We start from the raw sequence: 12,634 nt of genomic DNA, 5'->3' as shown, positions 1-12,634 counted from the left end.
TTTAATGTATGTATCTATGTCTATGTCTATATCTATATTGACAGAAGCAGAGAAATTGAGAGGGGAGATAAAGGAAAGGGGAAGAGGAAGAGATGGAGGAAATGAGGTAGGGAGAGATAGATAGATAGATAGATAGATAGATAGATAGATAGATAGATAGATTGATATAGACCTGCTACACTGTTTTGCTGCTCTTGAAGCCCCCCCCCCCTGCAGATTGGGACTAGGGGCTTGAATTTGGATCCTGTGCACTGTAATGTGTGTACTCAACCAGGTACACCACCGCTGAGCTCCTGTGAGATGTTTCATAAATCCTTTATTTTTCACAGCAATCCTTTAGAGTAGGCATCATTGACAATCATGTAACCTACATGAGGAGACTGATTTACAGAAAGATTTAATCAGTCTGCCCAAGTTCACACCAAGAATGAAATTTATTTGGTTCAAGGCCAACCTCTTTTAGCTTCTATTGTCAGTTCCCTCTTTTCCATTCTATTCTGATAATGCCCACTTGAATACAGGCCAAATTTAGGGCAAGCAATAGCATTATTTATTGGAATCATTACTGGATATTTTATTTTATATTTTAATGTACATAGAAATCAAACTAAGAAAATCCCAAGTGTTAAAAATGTTAACCTACTTTTGGTTATTAATGTCGTTGTTGTTGGATAGGACAGAGAGAAATGGAGAGAGGAGGGGAAGACAGAGAGGAGGAGAGAAAGACCTGCAGACCTGCTTCATCGCTTGTGAAGCGACTCCCCTGCAGGTGGAGAGCCGGGGGCTCGAACTGGGATCCTTACTCAGGTCCTGGCGATTTGCGCCACGTGCGCTTAACCCGCTGCGCCACCGCCCGACTCACCTACTTTTGTTTTATCTTTGATCATAGGCTTTTTTTATTTGTTATTAATGCCATCAAAGCTTGAGAGGTGGGCTCTGAAATATAAACACTATAGTTCTCACAAGTCTTAGAAACAGTGTGCTTGTTTCTGTTATTTTTTAGTTTTATTTATAGGAAGTTTCGTGAAAATCAGATCTCTAGATCCCACATATGACTGAAACCATCTAATAGTTGTCTTTCATGTTTTTACTTATTTCACTAAACACAATAACCTCCAATATTATCCCAAAGGACACAATATCATCTTTTTTGATTACAGAGTAGAATTCCAGGGAAAATATATCCCGTAAGATTTTTATAGCTCTTAATTGCATAAAAATGATACTTATTATTTTAATACTAGAATATGAGGTATATAGAACTTTACTACGCAGTTTATTGTAGATACTGGATACTGACTCAATTACCTTTATATAATTTTAATTAGCAACAGATGAGTGTGAGGATGAAGGTTTTATTTATGTGCAATGAAAGATGACCTGACTTCCACCAAGTATGGATTCTGTTAAATAAAATATAATTCAAAACAACATAAGACTTAAACCAGAACACTGAGTGTTATTTTGTCTCTCCAAGAATGACAGCTTTGAGTTTAAATCTCAACTCTTCTCAAGTCATAATTCTGACATGTTGAAGCCCCACATTTAAACTAAAACATTTTCTTTGTAAAATTGTGCTGCTGCTTCTTAGGCAAACCTATACCATAGATTCTTTGATTAATTATCTTTCACCTAGATGTTTGAAATGTGTGGGGTTTCCAATACCATCTCAGAAACTTTGTAGCTCAAATATAAATTTCATATGATATTTGATACTAAAAGGATTTCTTCTCCCTTACAGAAAGTTTAAATATACATTGAGGGCACTTGCAATAGTAATTTTCCATTTGTATCTCTATTTGTAGGCTTTTTTTACTCTGACATCATTTTCAACAAATCCCTCTGTGAAAAATTTAAAGCAACATTTACATTTTTAAAAAGATTTTATTTATTTATTAATGAGAAAGATAGGAGAGAGAGAAAGAACCAGACATCACTCTGGTACATGTGCTGTTGGGGACTGAACTCAGGACCTCATGCTTGAGAGTCTAGTGCCTTAGCCACTGCGCCACCTCCCGGACCACAATATTTAGATTTTGAACTTTATTTTCACTTAGAAAATTATTAAGCATAAGATATATTGGTCAGGGTTGTCCAGAGAAATAGATGTTTTTCTGTCTATATGTTTGTACATCTATCTATATTTATTCAACTTTTGGAAGTTATGCTAACTGTATACAAATATGTTAATTTAAATCATATCCTATAGAGAACATTTCTTCTCTCTCTCTCTCTCCCCTCTCTCTCTCTCTCTCTCTTTTTCCCCCCAGAACATGGCTCTTCTATGATTTATGGTGGTGCGGAGGATTGAATTTGGGACTTTGGAGCCTCAGGCATGAAAGTCTTTTGCATCTTTGTGCTACCTACCACCTCCCTGTGAACATTCACTTTCTTTCTTTTTTTTTTTTTTAAGAATTGTCAGCCACAAATTCTTTGTTTTTTATTTTATTTATTTATTCCCTTTTGTTGCCCTTGTTATTTTATTGTTGTAGTTATTATTGATGTCATTGTTGTTGGATAGGACAGAGAGAAATGGAGAGAGGAGGGGAAGACAGAGAGGGGGAGAGAAAGACAGACACCTGCAGACCTGCTTCACCGCCTGTGAAGGGACCTGCCTGCAGGTGGGGACCCGGGGGCTGGAACCGGGATCCTGACGCCGGTCCTTGAGCTTAGCGCCACCTGCGCTCAACCCGCTGCGCTACAGCCCGACTCCCCCATTCACTTTCTTTAAAAAATTTTTTAAATCTATTTTCTTATCTGTATTTATTTGTTGGATAGAGACAGCCAGAAATCAAATAGGAAAGATGTGATAAAGAGGCACCTTCAACCCTGCTTCACCACTTGCCAAGCTTTCCCCCTGCAGGTGGGGACCAGGAGACTCAAACCTGGGCTCTTGCACGTTGTAACTTGTGTGCTCAACCAGGTGTGCCACCACCTGGCCCCTGAACATTTACTTTCTGCTTTGTAATAAAACAGATAATGTATCGATATTCTAAAAAACCAGATGGTGCTCTCTTTTAGCACTTTAACAAAGTAAGTTATGAAGAACACTAGTGCTGCAAAATGTTAGTTGGTAATAAACATAGATCAGTCCACGGTTTAACTACTTTTTAAAATTAATTTTTATGTTATTAGCACTAGATCTATCATTAGAGCTTAATGCCAGCACTACAAATCCACTCTCCTGGCAGTCTTTTCTTTTCTTTTCTTTCCTTCCCTTTTCTTTTCTTTTCTCTTCTTTTCTTTTCCTCTCTCTTTTATTTGATAAGGTAGAAAGAAATTGGGAGGGGGCAATAGAGAAAGATGGACACCTGAAGACCTGCTTCACAACTTGTGAAGTATCCCCCCCACAGGTAGGGAGTGGCAGTTTAAACCCAGGCCCCTGGGCATGGTAACGTGTACTCAAACAGATATACCACCGTCTGGCCCCATATTTAACTAATTTAAGAGTGACAAATTCCTTTATTGAGTTTCTTTATTGCAGAACAACCTAGCTCCATTTATTTTCTAATGTGCATTATGAACTTTTCAGTATTGTGATAATAAATGCAACATTACTTGATCACCGAATTTACTTTTAACTTTAGGGCATCTGAAGTGACTAGTTGTAATATCTTGCCTGTTTGGAAGTCATCTACAATCCTATATCTGAAAAAGATAATTGTAGGTAGTAAAAATCAATCATCTCACTTCCAGTTTAGAAATCATTGTTCAGGTAGGCAAAGGGCCTTGTTCAGAGTTCATGAAGTATGACATAGAAAGTAGAGACTAGAGCTTGGGATATCTTTACTTATAATAAGATTGAAAAAGATGGATCTTATCTTTATTTAGTCACTTGAATCTTGACTGGTGAATTTAAGCCATTCATATTTAGGGTGATTATTGATAAATGTCTGCAAATTTTGTGTTTGTTGTCTTTCCAATTTAATATTACCACCTTTATAACACTGATGATTGAAAAATTGCATACATCATCATAGATGAATAAAATAAATGGATATGTTGATAGCCAAAAATCACAGTGATACAGAATATTTTATAATATTATTTTTCTGAAATAAATACCTCATCAATTTATTCATATGAGGACCTTAGGAACATGGTTGTTTGTGGTCTGGGATGTGGTGCAGTGGATGGAGACTTAGACTCTCAAGCATGAAATCCTGAGTTCAATCCTCAGCAGCATATGCACCAGAGTGATGTTTGCTTCTTTCTCACCTAACATTCTCATTAGTAAATAAATAAATAAATAAATAATAATATTTTTTTTAAAAAGAAATGGTTGCTAAATATGGGTGTACCCATTCAGTCATATATTTTGACTGTAAAATATTGGACCATTTAATAGCAAGTCAAAGAAAAACTATCTTTTAAAGACCATTATTGAAAGTCATAAAAAATAGTGCTGTGCTACATTTATTGAGATTTTTAGAAACCCCAGTACTCAGATACCAATATCACATTCAAAAAGAAAAAAGAAAGCTCTGACAATTTATCATTGAATAATAATTTTTTAATTAAATCCCAAGCCTAGCAAACAATTGAAACATTACAGATGGTATTTAAAGCACTAGACACTACTGTTTTACAAATCGTTGACTTTCAGCTGATACTCAGATCAATGAACTATGCATGACATTCTAGTAGAGATTGATTTTACATTCTAAGGAAAATACATAGCCATGTAACAAGCACTTGTGAATGGGTTGTGATCCTGTAGCCCAGTTTATTAGACTCTACACTGGCTAGATTTGAAGTACCATTTTCACAGGGTTCACTTCAGAAGGATTTCAGCAAGTGGGCTCACAGCAGGTGGGAGGGCAACAGTGGCAACAGCAGGCTGGGCGACAGCAAGACTGTCCACAGTAGGATGGGCGGCAGCAGGAAGCCTGGGCATGGTGCAGCTGGCAGCAGGTTGGGGGGGTGCAGCTCACCACACAGCAAGGGGGCAGGCAGGTGTCCTCCACGCGGCAGTCAGGGCGGCACCACCTGACTCGGCAGGTCACAGCTCCAGAGCCACCTTCCTGGCCACCACCAATGCCATAGCTGGACCCACAGCAGCTGGTTGGGCAGCAGGTAGGCTGGCAGAAGCTGGGTTGGCAGCAGCTGGACTGGCAGCAGCTGGACTGGCAGCAGCTGGGCTGGCAGCAGCTGGAGCCACAGGTTCCACCAGTAGAACAGCTGGGGAATCCACAGAAGCTAGTGGTGCAGCAGGCCATGGTGTCAGGAGTTGGGTTGAGAGCTGAGTTGCTTAGAAGAGTTGCTGAGTTATGACTTGCTCTTTGCTCTACCCTGGGCCTTTTATAATCCTTGATCAATTCTTGTGTTTGTGGTGAGCAACAGTTTTATTTTGTCACTCTTTAAACAAGCTTTTCCAGGGCCCTCTGACTGCTCCAATACTGAATAATCTTAAATATACTATGCAAATTGTCTTTTCCTTATTGTTCACCTCATACCAAATGTGTTTGTTCTTGCATGAAATGTTAATGTTTCATTTCTAAACAATGCTGTAATTTCCCCCCTTAGTCGTAGTCTCCTTTCTGAGCTTGTGATCACATTACCAGACAAAACAACTCTTAGTCATAATGCGATGCTAATTTGGGGTCATATATATCTAACCCCAAGTCTTGAGGAAAATAATGGCTAATCGTTGTTATTTTTTATGTCAGACTCCCTTTAAACTCTTGAGATTAATATGACTATAACCTTTACAATTAGCCAAATAGAAAATCTGATAAACTCAATACACAGAAATTCATAGATCTTTACTTAAATTGGATCACTCCAATTTCAATGATCCCTCCTGAACTTCAAGCCAGGCCTTCATAAATGAAGAAATAATACTCAGTATTTATGGGGAAATTCTTATCTATTTCAACACATTGTGATTTCACAAAATTAGAAAGACTAAAATTCACATCTGAAAAAGAAGGCAGAACTACACAAAAATTAAGTGTAATTTCTATATCCTTGTGAAAAGTAAAGGTCATTATTTTGTGTATTATTGTATAACATTTTATCTCTCAAAAATGGGTTTATTTTCAACTCCTATCAATTCACACAACTACACCATGTATCTAAGCAATGGAAGAACCTATAAAGCAGAAGCAGTAGTTGAGTAGTTGGGAAATATTTTTCTAGATCATAGTGTTTATAAGGCAAGTCAAGAAATGGACGACCGAATATGGTTTGAAAGGTTTAAGTTCCAAGAGATTAAAATAAATTTCAGCAAAGTAAAATTGAAATAGTTTTTATTTTGTATGAATAACCTTATGGCTACATGGGGAGAAATGCAAAAAGGTAGTCAAAATAAATTATCAGTGAGAATGGGCTGTGGTGCACTCAGCAGAGCCCACAAGTTAGTAAGCACAAAGACCCCTGTTCAAGCCCCTGTCTCCGCATGTAAGGGGGAAGTTTCACAAGTGGTGGAACAGTGATACAAGTGTCTCTCTTTCTTCCCTTCTCTACCTTCTCTTCTCATTTAAATTTTTCTCTGACTCTATCCAATAAATGAATAAATAAAATATTTTTAAAAAGGAACATCATTGTTACTTGTGGTAGGGCTTTTCTTCCCAGTCTTGAATATAAACACAAAGTTACCTACTTCTCTTGGGGTGGAGGTGTTAATTTGTACAATGATAAAATTACTCCAGAATGTGACTTATACCATATTCTTATGTCATAGGATAACCATGACTGTAGGCCATAATGTCGACAAATGGTTAGATGGAATCATTGCCTATTAGAAACCCAAAGTTCAGTGAACATATTATCCAACAATTTAATGTTATAGGCATAGAAAATGGCATCATTCTTTCTGTAAATAGCATGTTTATTAGATCCTATTATGCAGATAACACTAAAGAGCCATGTAGTAAACAAGACCAAATCATAGTGTCCTGTTTTACTTTAGTGTACAAATTTTCTAAATGAAAGTGTTTCTCCTAGAACTATAGTAAATCATACTTGTTTCCCAATTGCTTCTTGTCTCATGTATTTATATGAATTAATATAACTTGAGTTTCTATGGCTGCTACTGTGTCTTCTTCACTCATGGCCATTCACTAGTTCAGCTCTGAAAATTACCTGGACCAGTACAATGACTTCTTGATTTATTTTCATATAGTTGTTATATTTCCACCCTTCTATATTTTAGTCAAAACACTTTATTGGAGGAAAATAACAGTTCACAGGCCAGTTGTTGAGATTTAGTTATATTTTCTCCACCATCTTATACTGGGTTCCCAAAGTCTTCTATTTTTGTAACAAGCTACTGTAGGCATCATCTCAGTAAACTAAACTCTGTCATGTCATTCTCATCCCCCAAATTTCAACAGATTCAGTATCTATTGCATTAAGGGCATACTCCTTTTTCTAACAGTAAAGGCACATGACATTTCAAGATTTGTCTTTCTATATTCTACAGATATCCAGTGCTCATGAGCAAACTGCCTTCTCATCACCTCTTTTTTATATTTATTTATTTTCCCTTTTGTTGTCCTTGTTTTTATTGTTGTTGTAGTTATTATTGTTGTTGTTCTCAACACCTCTTGTCTATAGTTCACTTCAATTTTTGAATATACCATCTGTCCTCAGGTCTACACACTGATATCTGAACACATGTAAAATCCTGGTGTCTCCTTTTAATATGAACCGTTCTTAGTAGCTATACAATATGTTTTATTTTTGTTTGTGTGTGTTCCAATTTTTACTTGAGAATATTTTTCATTGAAATTTACTGCTGATTGTATGTATAATCATTGTCTGTGACATATAGGGTAGTTATCAGTAGATTTTTTGTTACGTTTACATATAATAATAATAATAATAATAATAATACAAGTAAAACCAAGACAATGTTTGCTAGACCAAAGGAAAGAAGTTTATTAGAAAACAAACATGCCAATGAGATCTATGATCTAAGGCAGGCAGATGGGCATTATCTACTGTCAAAAAAATTGAGAACTTATTTGGCAAGACTGGGTATTCAGTCAACCTCTGGTTAACTTGAGGGCTTAGGGCTCAGGTAAGAGATCTGTTAGAGAAATGGGCACATGATCTTTTTCAGAAAGTTGGTATCTTGCTTAGATACTCAACAGAAAGGGGTAGTCCTGTCTTGACCACTTTATGAAAGAAATCTACTTTTCTTTGATCCTGACTGACATGCAGACTAGGTACTGGAGCTCCAGGAAGTTGCCCTGTGGGTCCAGGGGCTCTCAGCAGGTGCAGCAGGGGGTGGTCCTGCAAGTGGTCCTGCAAGGGGCAGGCTGGCAGCAGGGGGGGCGGCAGCAGGGGGCCTGCACAGAGATGGGCTGGCAGCAGGTGGATGCCCAGCAGCAGGGCCTGCAGACCACAGCAGTGCAGGAGGTGGGGCAGCAGCTGATGGGGCGACAGCAGCCCTGCTGCAGGCAGCAGGGGTCACAGCAGATGGGGCGGCGGCAGGGCTCACAGATGGGGCGCGTGCAGTGGGGCACGCAGGTCACTGGCCTGCACACTGTGGTCTGGCAGGACACTGGGCGGCAGCAGCAGGGGTCTCGGCAGCAGCAGGGCTGGCAGCAGGGCTGGCAGCAGGAGGAGCCACAGGAGGAGCCGGTCATGGTTGTGTCTGGGGCTGGACTGGATTGTGTTGTTCAGAGGAGTTTGGGTGTTTTCAGGAGTGAATGGCTCTTCTCCTTTGGAGGCCCTTTATATACCCTGCCCAGATGGTGATATTTCTTGTTTACCTTTTAGCCAATTAATTAGAATTTTGTTTTGACTAATGGTTGCATTTTTGGTGCCATTCTCATGACCTCATTAGTGATCTTGTATCACTGTGGATACGGATGCATTTATCCTGTTCATCTTCACATTCTGAACATAGCCATTTGAGATGGTAATAACTTCTGATGCTTATTTGGAATAAATGGCATCTATTGAGTCAAATCAAACAGGAAATGTAATTTAAATAATAATAAAACATATAGAACTTTCTAGAGCACCGACTAAATACAATCCTTTACCCCCAAGAACAATATCTATATGTGAATCAGACAGACATTAAGATGTTTCCATGGATATTCATCTAATATAATGTAATTCAAATGTTTGCAATGGGATATGAGTTCATATACTTGTGTGGCAAGAGTTTGCTTTTGTAGATCACAGAAGTTTTGGAATAAAACATCTAAGATTGCCGGTTTTTTTGTTTGTTTGTTTTGTTTTTCTGCTTTTCTTTAGTTTGTGAGCAACCTTGGTCCTTCTGGCCACAGAAGCTGACTTTCTGGCTAAGACATGACATTTATATTTGACCCTCTTGAGTATTTGACATAAAATCATGCTTTGAGAACAGTTTTCTTAATATACCTTGACTATGACCATGATTCAGCAAAATGGCATTGTTTTCAGCCATCCCTGGTACTCAGGAGGCTCCTTGGGAGATCACTCAGCATTTCTGTGCTGGCACTGCTGTACTGTGAGGAGATGCTGTTGATGGCAGCTAAGGAATTTCAAGGGAGACACAGTCTTATTCCATGGCCATTGTTTCCCTCCTATTATTCATTAGGAAGGGTTTTGGATAATCAGTTTAGCATCATTCTTTCACTTAGAAGAATGTGTCTCAGATCCTGGGCTTTCAAGTTCCCCAAATAGAATTTCAAAACTTTAAAAAAGAATGAAAATTGATAAGCTTATAATTACAACTGGTGAACTGGTGAACTAGGGAAAAATCAAAGTCTCATTGCTGAAGATCATTAACTCATATTTTCTTTTCATTTCATGTCCATTGACTATAGATGTAATTTATTTATAAAATTAAAAAATAGAAAATATTGAAAAATCCATAGGATAAGAGGGGTAAAATTCCACATATGTCCTACCACCAGAATTCCATATCCTATTTCCTTCACTGGGAACTTTCCTATACTTTATCTTTCTGGAAGTATGGACCCAGGATCATTATGGGATGCAGAAGGTGGAAGGTCTGTAATTGCTTCTCCACTGAACATGGGCAGGTCTATCCATACTTATAGCCTGATTCTATCTTCCTCTAGTGGGGCAGGGCTCTGGAGGGATGGGATTCCAGGGTACACTGGTAAGGTCATCTGCCCAGGGGATATGTTTTAAACCACAAGCAGATACGTATTGAAAAAAAAAATTGTGTATCAAAATAAAATCAGCTAAAGCCACTTTGCATAATTATCAGTTTGTTGTTATGGTGAGAACATGAAAACAAACCACTATCATAGCAACTTTCAAATCTTTGATAGAGTGCTTTAGTCACAGTCACCATGCTATATGTTAGATCTCCTGAAGTTAATTATCTTATAACTGAAAGTTTGTGCACTTTGATCAATATTACCTCTTTTTTTTTTCACTACTCAGCCCCTGGAAATCACTATTCTACCTTGTATCTGTAAATTTAATGTTTTTGATTCCATATATTAGTGGGATCAAAAGTGTTAGTCTTTCTCTGTAGGATGCCAATTAGCATATTGCCTTCTGAGTTAAATCATGTTACCAGTTGTTGGTCTGCTTCTAAATTCTGCTTCTATGACCCCTTCTATTTCATTGGTTTAATCCCCCCCCCTTAACACTATATTCTATTTACATAACCACTGTTAACTAAGCACCGCCCTGCCTCCAGGGCATTGGTTTAATCCTCACTGTTTTGCATGCTTTTTCCTTCTCCCCACCCCCTATCCTACGTACATCCTCTTCGGACCTGACACTTCTACCTCAGGATATACAAGGACAGGACTGTGATTAGAGATAGCTTAGATTGCTCTGCGTTCCACATGAATAAAGAACTGCGTACTACTCAGCCATGAGTCCCTGGTCATCTCTCTCCCGCCCAAGAAGCTAGCCTGGCATAATGGTGCCCAAACAGGATTTCCACCTTTATAATGGCTAAATAATATTCATATATGTATATATGTGTGTGCATGTAAATAAGTAGATACAAAACTATCTAACCATAAACAGATATCTGTATAGATGCATGGGTAAACAAAGTATGATATATTGACTATCTATCTAGCTATTAATCACATTTTCTGTATTATTTGAGATAAAGATCAACTTTTAGGTTGCTGTGAATAATGATACAATAAACATAAATATACAAATATTTCTTCAAGAATGAAATTGCTGGATAATAGGGTAGTTCTAATTTTCATTCTTTGAAGATGACAATGTTAACATTGTGACTCTACCAGTTTCCTTTATCTCATTTCTTTTATTTATTTATTTTTCTTTTTTTTTGCCACTAGTATTAGTGCTGGGGCTCAGTACCTATACTATCAATCTACTGCTACCTGTGGCCTTTTTCTACCCCCTGGCCCCTTTTGTCTTTATTTGATAGAAAGAGAGAAATTAAGAGGGAAGGGGGAAGTAGGGGGAGAGACAGAGGCATCTGCAGCACCTACTTCACTACTAGTGAAGCAGACCCCCTGCAAGTAGGAAGCAGGGGCTTGAACCAAGGTCCTTGCACATGGTAATGTGTGCTCTTCACCAAGTGTGCCACCCTCAGCCCCCAATTTACATTCTAACCAATAGTACAGAGAGGTCTCTCTTTTCTTTCTTTCTTTTTTTAAAGCTTATTATTTATTTATTTAATTTATTTTTTAGAGAGAAATGGAGAGGGGAGAGGAAGACAGAGAGGGGGAGAGAAAGACACCTGCAAACCTGCTTCACCACCTGTGAAGCAACTTCCCTGCAGGTGGGGAGCTGGGGCTCGAACAGGGATCCTTATGCTGGTTCTTGTGCTTTGTGCCACATGTGCTTAACCTGCTGCACTACAGCCCGACTCCCGGGGTCTCTCTTTTCATCTTCACTTGCATTTTTTTTTATCTCATATCTTTTTAAGATAGTTATTCAAACAGGTTATGGTGATACAATACTGTGGCTTTGATTAACTTCACTCTAGAAACTAGAGGTGTTGAGCAACTTTTCATGTCCCCTGCTGATCATCTGTTTTCTTCAGAAAAAAAAGTTCATTCAAGTCTTCACCCCATTTTTTAAATTGAATTACTTTTTAGTATGGAGTTATATGAGTTCCTTCCATGTTTTGGATACTAATCCTTTATAAAACGTATGGTTTGCAAGTATTCCCTTCAGTTCTACAATTTTTCTGCTCGTCTTATGGGTTGTTTCTTTTACTGTGCAGAAAATTTTAGTTTAATGTAGTGCCAGTTGTGTAGTTTTGCTTTTGTTATATATGCTTCGTCCTTGAAATCAATTTCGTGACACTAAGGGAGCTTCATGATGTTCACACTATGTGTCATGACATCCTCATTAAAAGCTACATGAAACTTCAACATTCAAAGACTGATGTCTTCACTCAGATACTTCAGATCAAAGTTACTCTAAAGATACTTTCCCTTTATAAAGAGCTACAAAAATACAGATCACATGAGACTCTTGATAAGTGCTTCTGTAAGCTCTTTTGTCAGTGCTCCTACTGTTTGTTTAGTGTAGAACACTTGCCCTCACCCCGAAGGCAGAATCTTTTCCAGGTAGAGAGGAGATGGCTCATGCCAATATGAGCTGTGATTTGACACTGGTGGCAAGCCATATGCTATTTTCTGATGCCACTTATCCTAAAGTCAGACAGAACTCACTAAAAACCATTAACTTGGGCTGGGGTTATAGCATAGTG

At 38.2% G+C, this 12,634-nt stretch overlaps 1 protein-coding gene across 1 annotated transcript; it reads right to left on the bottom strand.

Annotated features, from left to right (window-relative positions):
* Nucleotides 1-4,491: 4,491 nt before the first annotated feature.
* LOC103120621 (keratin-associated protein 9-3) lies at nt 4,492-5,298 on the bottom strand. Its single transcript, XM_007531061.2, has one exon. It carries the CDS (start codon nt 5,217-5,219, stop codon nt 4,791-4,793), a length of 429 nt encoding a protein of 142 aa, XP_007531123.1. The 5' UTR covers nt 5,220-5,298; the 3' UTR covers nt 4,492-4,790.
* Nucleotides 5,299-12,634: the final 7,336 nt, after the last annotated feature.

Source organism: Erinaceus europaeus, chromosome 12 (genome assembly GCF_950295315.1).
Source record: "Erinaceus europaeus chromosome 12, mEriEur2.1, whole genome shotgun sequence".
In the NCBI taxonomy this organism is placed as follows: Eukaryota; Metazoa; Chordata; class Mammalia; order Eulipotyphla; family Erinaceidae; genus Erinaceus; species Erinaceus europaeus.
This window is presented reverse-complemented; position numbering and strand designations above follow the sequence as displayed.